This window comes from Triturus cristatus, chromosome 5_2 (assembly GCF_964204655.1).
Source record: "Triturus cristatus chromosome 5_2, aTriCri1.1, whole genome shotgun sequence".
NCBI classification, from domain to species: Eukaryota; Metazoa; Chordata; class Amphibia; order Caudata; family Salamandridae; genus Triturus; species Triturus cristatus.
The window spans coordinates 889982951-889995208 of NC_140588.1; the positions used below are offsets into that span (position 1 = coordinate 889982951).

The window sequence follows — 12258 nt, forward strand, 5'->3', positions numbered from 1 at the left end:
GGCTAGCCATATAAGGTTGTGGGAACATTTGCCAGGTCAGTAGTATCATGGTATTAGTGTGGACTACACAGTTCTTTCCGTGTACAGTATATCTTGTTGTCTAATCGTGGTTGGATGGTATTTTTTTTAATAAAGTGACTTCAGGCCTTTGGTACTTTCAAAAGTAGTAAACTGGACATGAAAACAAACATGAAATCTTTTGAGCATTGTCTGTGGGTGCTTCTTGCTAAATTCTGTAATTTTTCATGCAACGCTCTATTGCAAGTAGGAGAGTAAATGTGGGCATACCTGTTATAATGTCATCGATCGCCTATTTCGAGATGTTGGGTGATAACCTCGGGTTGCATAAGATCACCCTCGTAAAGATGGCGGAGGCCTAACAACTAGATGCACACCCATGAACATCTTGCTCAGTGTTTAGCAGTAATAAGCAATTGCGAGATGGCAAAAAATAAAAAGCATTTGCAATGCAATAGGTCTCGCATTTGCGAGAGTTTAAGCTATTGGAATTGTAAATGACAATGCTTTTTGTTTATGTTTGAAAAACCAACACATAAATAAAAGGCATTGTCATTTACAATGCCAATAGCTTAAACTCTCGCAAATGCTAGACCTGCTGCATTGCAAATGCTTGTTTAGCGTTAGAGTTGATAGTTGCCTTCAGAGTTCGGACTAATTGACAAAGTATGTGAAACAGGAAAAAGAAAACTACATTTCAAAGGTAACTTACTGCACTCTGTAGTCTTCGATTGCAACAACTGACCAGAACGGAGTTCATTTAAAGGGGAGATTGAACAGATCGCGTTACTGCCTGCAGGGATGGTCTATTGTATTAAATAGGCTTGGGTGATGGGACACCAGAGATCTGCCTCTTCACTTGAGTCACTTCAAGGGTTGCTGGAAAATCTTGTGTGCAGAGTGAAGATCCTGGGATGGTTCATAATGGGTGCTGGCTTCTGCCGTCACTCTGACCCTTTACTCTGGCTTTATGCATGCTGCAGAGTGCCTTGACCTTAATCTTAGCATCCACCAGACGCCAGTGTTGTGCTTTTGGGACTAGCTTTGATGTGGAATTATCAAAATATTACCACCTTTGAACTGGCCTCATTTACACGTTAAATCACTGTGAGAAACGCGATTTTGAAATAGTTGGCAAATCACAGCAAATTGAATATGGTTGTTTAAGAGTTTGATAATTCACTGAAAGACATTTTAAGAATATAAGAGCTAATCATACTTAACTCTGTTCACAGCCTTTGCCTTTCGCATGACAACTGATGGGTGCCAGTGTGAAAGAACTAAGAGTGCAATATACACATTACTTGTATCCATTAGCAAAAGTAAATATAAAATTATACGGCCATAGGGCAAAATAGCAGGTATACCTATAAATCCACAACAATGCATCACGCCCAGGAACACCACCTACGGGCTGGCAGTATAGCGCTGGTGCAATGTATATGTGCAAACAGATATAATTGGGATAGGGTTGGGGCACTAAAACTCAAAGTTGTGGAACTAACCATAAGCAAGCTCAGCAGCTAAGGAAAAAGATGCAGTGCAACTTCCCAATTCTTGCACTAGTGTATGTGGAGTGCTTGCTCACAAAAGCCATCCCACACTCTGCCTGCAGGAACTCCTTACACACGCGACCTTGCAGTTTGTTAATGCTAGGTGTTGGTAAGTCAAAAGATGGTGCCAGTCTTAATGACTGCGAGACACAGAGAGGAACTGGTGGTATGCTGCAAACATGGCAGGCAGCACTAGCAGGCTATAGCAACTGGGCCATAGAAAGCATTAAGAAATATAGTCTCCATTTTGACATTAGTGTACCTTTCGCTTGGCCTTCCACTACATTCCTACTAGTCTGACTCTCCCTAACTACCTTTGGGGCATTCCTTTGGTTGACATACTAAGTGCCTATATGTCTAAAAATATGCCAGCTAAGTGATCAGTGTTTATATCTATCGCAATCCTATGCTTCCATTCATGCTTATTCCTGCTTGATAAATGATCATCATGTGCTGATTTGCTGATGATTATAGTATTTGTCTGGTTAACAATATTGCCAAACACCAATAGCCACTCTATATTACTCATGCCCCTTAAAGCAGCATTCACTGTGCCCATACTCCACAACCTTTGGTGTAAATGATATTTGTCAAAAGGATATAACAGAGGCGAGGCAATGCACATACACTAAAGTGGAGTACACATTTTCCATAGTCTCAGTTTTTATTTCCTTCCTTCAGTGTTAAACATGCCATCAAACAAATGGTGCAAGGGGGAGCGAAAGAAATAAAGGCTAGCTCTCCCGAAACAATTTCAATTACGTCAATGTCCAAGCTTGCTTCTGCCCTCTTGCGCATCCCATGAACTGTGAGCTTGGAGAATGGTGGCCAATACCTGGCCAGGGTCCAACAAATTTACCACTGGAAGCAAATGGCTATACAAGGTTCTCAAGTGTCCCGATACCTACAATGAGAGTTGCTGGAAGTTCCCATAGCCCTTCGGGGTACAGGGATCCTGTGGCCTTTAACTATATGGTTTCTACTGAGGAACTTCAGCCAGTAATTAAAAAAAAGAACAGCAACAAATCTCTCCATAGAAAGAAATAGTACAGTAGAGCAGATGTCTTTTGCCATGAGACAGAAAGAAGACCGGAGGTTGGAAGGGACATGGCAGAAATTCTTCCCAAAGTATAAGATGTCTTAAAGAACTAAGGACTCTGTTCCCTATTGGACAACAGAAAGAAAACTGAAGAAAAAATGGCATCAGCACAATGGGGTGCAGCACAACGCGTAAGCAACCAATCAAGAACTAGGGACAAAAAGCTACTCCGTAATGGAAGCTAACTAATAAATGAAAGCAAGCATCAGATTACTAACTACAAATGAGGCATGAATGGATTAGCAATGGCGTCATGCTTTGCTTCACAAGGTACCCTCCGACACTTACAATCTTACCACTTGAGTAATTACATATGTATGGCACCCTAGCCTTGTTGAAATATTAGTTTGTATAGAGGAAAGGATGAACTTCTAAATTTGAACGACGCAATAAAGACAAAGATACATTTTGCATTTATTTACTTAATGAACACCTCCCGGACCGTATGAACAAATTCCAGCTCGGCGATAAAATGCATATTTCTAAATATTTACTCACAGTACAGTGCTTTGTTAGAACTACGAATCAACATTGTTTTCACCTTGTAATAAAGTTATATTTTACGTCAGGTAATTTCCACTCTGCTTTAACTTGTTTGTCTGGTACGACATTAACGATTGCTGATGGGTTTTGCGCGTTCAAACTTAATTCTGAAAAATATAAAAAAAAAGACCATGAACATTTAGTTTGTGGTTGGGTCAAATAAAGAAAGCCCAACTTGTATGAAGAGTGAGGAAACCCCACTTTTACAGCCCTCAATTGGGATTTTTCTGATTACATATTGATGTACATTTACGTATTTCACATTTACAATTATTGTCACTGTAATATGAAACAAGTTATTTATTTCAGATATATTAGGGAATATACACTGTATAGTCGAGTTAACATATCGCAGACATTTACACAACTACTTTTTTTTTTTTTTTTTTAAACATGTTTTTATTGCAGAATTAAGAATGAGGCATCCAGTAAGTCGACCTGTACACACATGGTGTCTCAAAGCACCCCCACCGTTATAACAATGCACACAGCCATTCAGCCCACATCCCGGAGGCCGGGCGGCATACTAATACAGATACTCAGAGTGTCATGACGATCTTCTCACAGAGATGTCAGGTCAGCAGCCCAATATAATATCTGCGTTTATACCCAGCAAACTCCCTCCCCAAAATCACCGCCAGACAGGAACCACCACTCAGCTTGGTCGGCACCGAGTTTGCCCTTACCCACACCATCAGTCCACACTAGCGCCCTCCCATGGTAACAGTGCCAAAGGCCTATCATATAGCACATTCTAGGTGCCCAAGGGGGACATTTACATAACTACTTACCCATGAATAGTCAAACACATATGAGATATACCCGACATATTAATTGACCTGTGAGTTTTCAAAAAACACACATAAAACCAGGCGAGAAGACTAAAGTAAAAGATAATGAGGTATACAAGTAATTGTTTTTGCCGAGTTTACAGCTCTTTTAGAACAAGGATTGCTCCCAGCTTCCCCACTTTGATTAAGTCGTCGATATTTTTAGGTCTAGCTGGCGTTGCAGCGCGAAGCGCTGCCGCCAACGAGAACTATTGTTGCCGTGATGCCTCTCAAGGGAGACAGACCGGGGCACGCGCAGCGATCGGGGTCTGTGGACGCGCTTGCGCAGATGCACACGCACACACACAGGAACACGCGCGCGCGCACACACACACACACACACACTCCGCCGCTGCCGACCCCCCTCCCCGCATCCGCGGCTGCCAAACGCGTGCGCACACGCCTCGTTTTAGCAGGGGGCGCGCTGTGCTTTACTGAAGAAGTGATGACAGGAGGTGTTGCGCACATCTAAACCTCTCCGCAAATAGACCTAAAAAGTGTTTTTTGCTGATACATCACAATATAGCTTCTACATAAGCCTTTATTCTGTTTCGAACCACTCACGCCATCAAATCATAAACACACTTAACTATCCCTGAGGCCAAAACACACTTAACTATCCCGGAGGCCATTATATTATTTGACTGGTGTAATAGAGCGGTTATCTCTCGGAACACACGCTTACAGGGAGTAGAAACATTTCCTTCCTCCCCAGACTTCCAAGTAACTTTATTCTCATACAGTTCCTATCATCACATTAGCCTGCAATGAGTCACGTGACTGTCTGCATTCTGTTCCCCTTTCCCCTGCTCTGTTGGGCCGTGCATTAAGAGCTCTGCTCTTTGGGGGCCCCAGTGACAGAGCCCCTCCCCTGGACCCCAGCTCCTTACCATGTCCCTCCTCGAGGTTCTTCATCTCCTCAGCCACCATGGCAGCTGTGGGCACGGGGGCAGCACTTCCAGGGAGCCCAGGAAGACCAGCCGATCTCTCCTGCAACTCAGCATCTGTCGCCCCTGCCACACCGCAGAGTGGACAGGGGGCGGGAGCAGGCAAAGGTCGCGACCAACCAGCGGACACAGAGCAGGGGAGTGACCAGCACCCGCACCAATGGGAGCGCGGACAACGGGGCGAGGAATGTGAGAGCTATGTAGGCAATCCCGGGATGATTACAGACAGGATGTGGGGTTTTCAAGACAGCCCCATCAGAACGATGATAATATACCATGCCACCCCGAGCGCTCTGTAGCAGAGAGATATTTACGTAACCCTTTTCCTGCCTTCGCCTTTGAGCAACCGAAGTCAGGAGATGCTCAACATTAATATATTTTATTGACATTGAAAGATGTGCCCCATTTACTATACACGCCGACGGGAAGAAACCAGTGAAACGTTTCCATGTGGCTTTTTGGGTCGATCTTTCCAACTCCCACATTTAATCCTGACGGTCTTGATTTTGTCGTAGGCCGCGATGCAGCAAGCGCATTTACTTTCCAAGCTACTGTCCACGCCCACCCCACCCTCTTCCTTGGTTGAATGGCTTGCCACTTAAACTTTCCAGCAGCTGAGGAAACATTTCCGCTGATTTTCAATCGCCAAAAATAACGATTCCGGAAAACATGCCCATGGTCTGTTTGTGGGGATATCAAACCAGACAAAAAGTCAGAAACAAGAATTGGCATAGCCAATAGGTCTCGCCTTTAGGACCTTATAAGTGTTTAGCCATGGAACAGTTGATGTTGTTGCACCATGGATATTGTGCTACATAACTAAATACTTATAAGGTCCCAAAAGCGAGACCTATTAGCTATGCCAATGCTTTTTTAGGTCTCGCTTTCGAGACCTATTGTCGCCGAGATGCCTCTCAAGGGAGACAGACGGGGCACGCGCAGCGATTGGGGTCGGGGTCTGTGGACGTGCTTCTGAGATGCGCTTGCGCAGATGCGCACACACACACACACACACACACACACACACACGCACGCACGCCCCGCCGCCCACATCCGCAGCTGCCTAACGCGCGCGCACACACACACATCGCCACCGCCTCCCCTGTACAATGGTCAGTCATTACCTGCTTCTTGTGTGAATCCCTGTAGCACTTGAGTGATTTTCATGCATGACGTCACAGGCCTGTGTTGAAGTCTTTCAAGCGGGTCCAGTAATTAGAAGTGACTTGAAGCCAAGCCTACCGCGAGAAGAATAGGGTCAGGCTGACACCCGGGAAGCTAGAAATCATTCGGCACCTGCTATTCTCAGAATACATTCCTCTTCTCAGTGCTGTCAAAGCATAGGCTTTCTTAAGCATCTCACACGCCCAGCAAAGATGAACACTTCCTGCTACACGTGCGAGAATGTTGTTTTCATTCTTCTCTCTAATTATTTTCAGGTCAGCTTCTCACGTGATGCTGCAGTTGTCACGTTTGCTTCTTCCACGTCCCCTGTATTTAGTTGTGTTTCGTCACCCAGCATTAGAAGGTAGCAGCTGCTGTAAATAGAGCAGGCTGAAGTAGCGTCTTGGTGTTTTTTTTCTACGTACTTACGTCATTGGCAACATCAGACGGAAGAGTGCGTGTGTCATAAGTAAAGTTGCCTCCTTCGCAGAACTGTAATTGCGGAAAGCGACGCACGCGTGAAAGGAGTGGAATGTTTTGGGTGGGTACGTATAAGTAATTCACTGTAGCAATCAGCTGACGGCATCTTCTCATAACACCTTATATGTGATGAATGTGTTTGATGACCTCAACCTTATATAATGAGATTAAAAGATTACGTATACCTCGGACTACGTGGGGCCGAGCACACACACCTGTGCCAAGTTCCTGGTAAATTGAAATTGAAGCATGCTGAGGCAGGGTTGAAACCCTCCGAGTGGGGAATGGATCATAATGTTATAGGTTTGCCTCTATCGAGGCTTCTTCAGTGTCAATATTGATTACTCTTTAAACTGGAGCTACACCGTTTGGTTAGTATCTACGAGTGCTCTGGCTATACTGAGGGTTTGCTTAATGACTGGGCTTGCAGAATTGCCTTTTCGAGCTAAACGTGTTTGATGAATTGGGGTGCAGTTTCAAGGCTGCCATGAGCCCTAATGCAAGAGAAATGTCTCTGATATTAGTTGGGCAGTGTAAGACAGCCAGAATTGGGGTGCAGTGGGCCCATCACACCCCTGCACACAGTTGAATTGAACGTGCTATAACAGCTATGCTAATGATACTGTTAACAGACCCTTCTCTGTTCTTGTTGTAAGCATTGTAATCCACGAATGATTTTCCAAATGTGTCCGAGATTTTGTTGTTCATTTTGTGAAAATGTGCTACCACCAGCGTGACTCGTTATGTTTCTGTGTTAGGTGGATCTGTCTACATCAGTGAGTTAAGGGGGACGATTCTTGGTGTGTGATGGGTGAGACAAGAGGGCAATACAGAGCCTACTTGCCTTCTAGGCTTGCTTGCATGTTTATGGCCCGTCAGAAGTACATGGGTGTAAGACTGTTCATAGTAACGAGTGCCATTTTTTGCCATAGTAGACAATCAACATATATTTGTGCTGCCTTGGATGTATATTAAGCAAAAGACACACAATTGATGGCTAGGTTCAAACTGGAACCGCATGGTGAGCAAAAAAACATGGATTTAGGCCCAGATCTCTGTACTGGGGTGAATGTATGACATTGTTCTGCATTCTGTCCATCAATTGTTGTTTTTGCATTTGTCACCCCGAGTGGGAAGGGTATGCCCAGACGTTGGTCTCTTGCTCTCCATGCCACTGGAATCAAGCTATCCTGGCTGAAGACTGGTGAAACCCCGAAACCGGTCCTACGATGCTGGTTTCCAGTCCAGGGAGGACCTGGCTTGGCAGTGCGGGCTGGACTGTTCCCATGAGGCACAGGGTCAAGACTGATTTGCATATGGCTAGGTTCAAACTGGAACGGCATGGTGAGCAAAACAAGCATTTGCAATGCAATAGGTCTCGCAGTTACACGAGTTAAAGCTATTGAGAGTAAAAAATGCCAGATGGAACACCGAGCAGCTAGCAATAAATTGTGCTGGCTGCTCAGTGAATAGACATGTAAATCGGGGTTTTTGATGGAAGGGGTGGGGTTTGGTGGAGGAGGATGGCACTTGGCTCTATGTATATCTTGGCACCAAGGGCGAAGATTTCTTCGACCTGGAGCCAGAAAGCAGGATAGTGACTTCACACTGGTGGGCGCGGTCTGTAAATCACTGCCAGAATAGTGTTTTAGTTTGGGCGTTATTCACGTAGCCCGGGGAGGATTCGGAAGACTTGCATTCATTTCAATGGCTGCGGGCAGGGCAGTCAGCTTAAACAATGTAGGAGTGGGGGCGTGTCAGTGGCCTCTGCTTCTTCCGTGAGACCCAGCAATAGTTGTTCATTATTAAAATGATTGGTGGGCTGGGGTCCAGGGGTGGAGTCCGAATGCAGCATTTTCCGGTCAGCCATGCTGTCTACCGTCCAGTCATGCGGAGGAGCCTGGCACGAGAACGTTCCATTGGTGAGTTATTTATTTTTACACAGTACATTGTATTGATCAAGAGACCAATGCTGAACGCTACACACAGCGGACAGATTGGTTTTGTTAATGTGCGTTACATTCTTAAATTGTTTATTCTTTGTCGCTGTTCCTCGACCCTTCTGAGAATCTCATCAGTATCTGCCACGAGGCCGCACTGCTTGGTTTCTTTAAGAAGCTTCCCTGCTTTAAGGGAGCTTATCCAGTCTTTCCTTGGTGTGCAGGGGCCGGCGAGACGGGTTTTAAAACGTCTCCTGCGGCTGCCCCGTGTCTACTGTTTTTTCTCCATTTATACTCTCATGTACGATTTCTGCGAACGGCAAAATTCCCTTGTGAGTTTTAATTTCCACTGAAAATGAAGGTGCCATTTCCTCACATGTTAGCTTTAAACCCGTTTTCTTTACAACTTCAAACTGAATGGTCGTTTCTGGTCCTTATTTTATTGCACCAACTTGGAAGGGGTCGGAGATTCGTGATTTTTACTAGAAAATCCATATGCAGAGAGTACTGTGATCAGATGGGGCATTTGGGCAAATAGCGCCCCCGGTGAGACCAAATTTGACGTACCCTCCCACATGTCGGTGTGTAGTTAAAATTGGGGGGGGGGGGGGGGGAGTGAGAGGGATAAAAGATAGTAGGGATATGGGAAGGAAACAAGACAGCATGTGGACATGGATGCCAGTGCTTTACACACTTTTCTCTGCAGTCAGGTTAGAGGAAGGCTGCTGCAGGTAGGTCCTGCGTCCAGTGACGTAACGCAAAATGATGCTCCCCCCTGGAGAATGAGTGAGGGGCCCCTGAGACTACCATATCTCACCCAGGGGTGTGGAATTTATTAAAATATCTACTTGTCCAGGGGGCAGGTTGCTTCATAAATCTACTTGTCCCTTTGGTGCCATGTTGTGCGGCGACAAATTATGGCAGCAAACTCATTATATAAGAGCTCTTATATAGTCTCTCTGATTATGCCAGGGCTCATACCATAGTAGTGTTTGAATACTAGCAATCCCTTTATGTTGCTACGTTTCCGCAGATCGACATACTGGGACTGAAGGTAGTGGTAAACAATAGTTCCAGGGTTGGAATGTCCTTCTGAGTCTGTGCAAACCTACTAACTTGCATGTTTTAAGGGTTTTCAACAACTCTTCCCTAATCTTTTCCAATACTGAGAAATGTTGGAAATTTACTCCTGACAATGGCAGAGTAATCTTTCTTCCAGAGTTGGGAAAAAAATGGTTGGAGGGAAAATAAACTTGCAAACACTCAGGTTTTCGCATGAGCAAATCTCCATATCCATATTTGCTCATGCTAAAACGCAGTTCACAAATATTTTCTAGGAGTACTATCTCTTGCCCTACTGCTGTAAATTAGTGTGAATTCACGAAAGCCATATTGCTGCCCTTAATACAAGGACATCAGTGGCAGCTGGTGTTAAGGGGCGAAAGGAGCTTTGCCCCACTAGCTTCAGGACTAGGATCCGACGGGGAGGAGATAAGAGAATGTGTACAGAATGTAGCAGCTCCCTTCCTAGAAAAAAAAATTGAATTTGTATTCAACACGATGCAGTGAGCACTTCATTTGATTCAAATGAAGTGCTCACTGCTTCGTGTGAATACAAATTCCATTTTTTTTTTTTAGGAAGGGATGAGGTCACGTCAGAGACCTCCTGCACATGTGCTGGCCGGGGAGAGGACTATTGCTCGCCCTCGATGCAAAATCTAGAAGAGTGATGTCCGCATGAAGGGAGTGGCCAGAAAAAGGAGAAAATGGTTGGTTTTCAATAGGGCGCATATACTGTCGCCCAGGCGATATTAGCGCACTATTTAAATGAAAGGTAAGGGGCAGGGCTAGTGGGTGAGTGAGAGAGTAGTGGGTGGCAACAATTGGAGCACCCATTGCCTTCACGGTACTTTTAGGTCTCCTGGTTGGATAATGGAAGCTGGGGGCGTGGGCTGTGGAAGAGTTGGCTGCACAGCTCCGATTCCGGCATAATTGGCATGCAGGCATCAGGTGTGCTGTATTCCTGTTAGTTGTGTTTGAGATAAAATCATGTTATGAAGATCGTGATATATATGATGGATGGGGACTTATTTGCATGCATACGAATATAGAAGTAAAACCCTGTAAATGTGGTGTGGTGTACAGTTTGTGTCTCCTAAACATAAACTGCGCGATGGCTGTAACGCGAGGTAAGCTTTTAAGCTACAAGCCTCCCCCTTTAAAAAAAATCACATTGCTACCTCTGTTGAGTTAGACATGGTCTGAAAGAATTCTGAACTTGCTTTTAACTAGGGCTTCCTACTACATATTATAAAGTTCTCGAGGGCACAGCAGCTGCGAGATTTCTGCAGATAAGTCACACAATTCTGATAGCGTTAAAAGTCTGGCAGTATGTGTGAAGGGCATTGGTGCACATGCACGGCCTCTTGGCGCTGTGTAATATATCTCTGGCTACTTCATTTTCAGTGCTGAATTCAAATTCGGGACGAGAACAATCCGTGCATAGTGTGTATATTGCTCAGATTTTCAGCAGGAAAAGAGAGGTAAACAGCCACAGGTACGGGGTAATGAGAGGTTGGGACCGGTGCAAGGTACAGCAGAGAGGTACTCAACAGCAACAGGTACAAAGAGAAAGCGGCAGGGACAGTGAGACATACGGAAAAAGAGAGACGCAAGGCTGGATGAGACAGGCATACAAGCAAGGGCACTAGCTCGGTTCTTGCTACTTTGCATCCCTTCACTTCCCTGCATGAGATCCATGTCTCCTATTTTCCTGCATGCCCGCCCCTCCCACTCACAAACCTCACCAGCCGCCCCTGAAGGACATATACCAAGGGTGCACTTTTGAGACTTTCTTCAATAATTGGGCCCCTAATTTCGTCTGGCGTTAACCATGACCTTTTTTGTTTATTAAAATTCTCTCTCTCTCTTTCTCTGTATCGGCTGGCTTCACAATGAGTGACAGCATTCTGCTCTTTCACAAAGAGCATATCGGCACACAAATTAGTTTTGTTCAGTGCTAGTAACTAATGTGGCAGTGTGTGCTTTTTTGAGACCAAAAACAATTTTTGCTTTAGCCAATGTTTGTTATAATGGTGAGAGTCCGCCAGCTCTCACATCAATAAGGTTTTCCAAAAACAATGTCAAAACAAGTCACGCATTGCCAAAACTAAAAAGCTGACCACCATTTCAGACCTATTGGCTTTGCCAATGTTTGTTTATTTTTGTTTCCCAAAATCCTATTGAAACTGGTTACACTGATTTTCTAATATGAATATTTTGGGGAAATACTAGCATGCATCAACACATTTTACTAAATGATGCTGCAAAGAAATGGTACCTGAAATTTTACAGTAGTTTAGCAAAACAAAATGTTTCCTACTTTCATTTTTTAGTAACATTTTATATTGAAAGCAAAGAATCCTTAATCTTGCTTTCAAGCTTCTTCAAATATTTGCATCTAATCAGAGAGCATCTGGGAGCATTATGCATAGCCTCATATTGCTAAACTTTGAAACCATTTGTACACATTTTTATACTGGAACCACTGTCAGTAGTGCAGTCAGAACTTACATTTACTGAGAGCGCTCACCCTAATAATAAAGGCTTTCAATTAATGAACCATAAACACAAGTTTGAACAGCATTAACATATGCACACAAATATTATCTTAACTGCAGGCAG

At 44.4% G+C, this 12258-nt stretch overlaps 1 protein-coding gene across 3 annotated transcripts in view; it reads right to left on the bottom strand.

The window, feature by feature from the left end:
- RADX (RPA1 related single stranded DNA binding protein, X-linked) overlaps positions 1-12258 on the bottom strand; it is a 529236-nt gene that overhangs the window by 307434 nt on the left and 209544 nt on the right. For all 3 annotated transcript variants that reach the window (XM_085608034.1, XM_085608035.1, XM_085608033.1), the window contains exon 4: positions 3212-3320. In XM_085608034.1, the coding sequence (XP_085464160.1) occupies positions 3212-3320 (109 nt within the window). The remainder of the gene's footprint in view (positions 1-3211; positions 3321-12258) is intronic.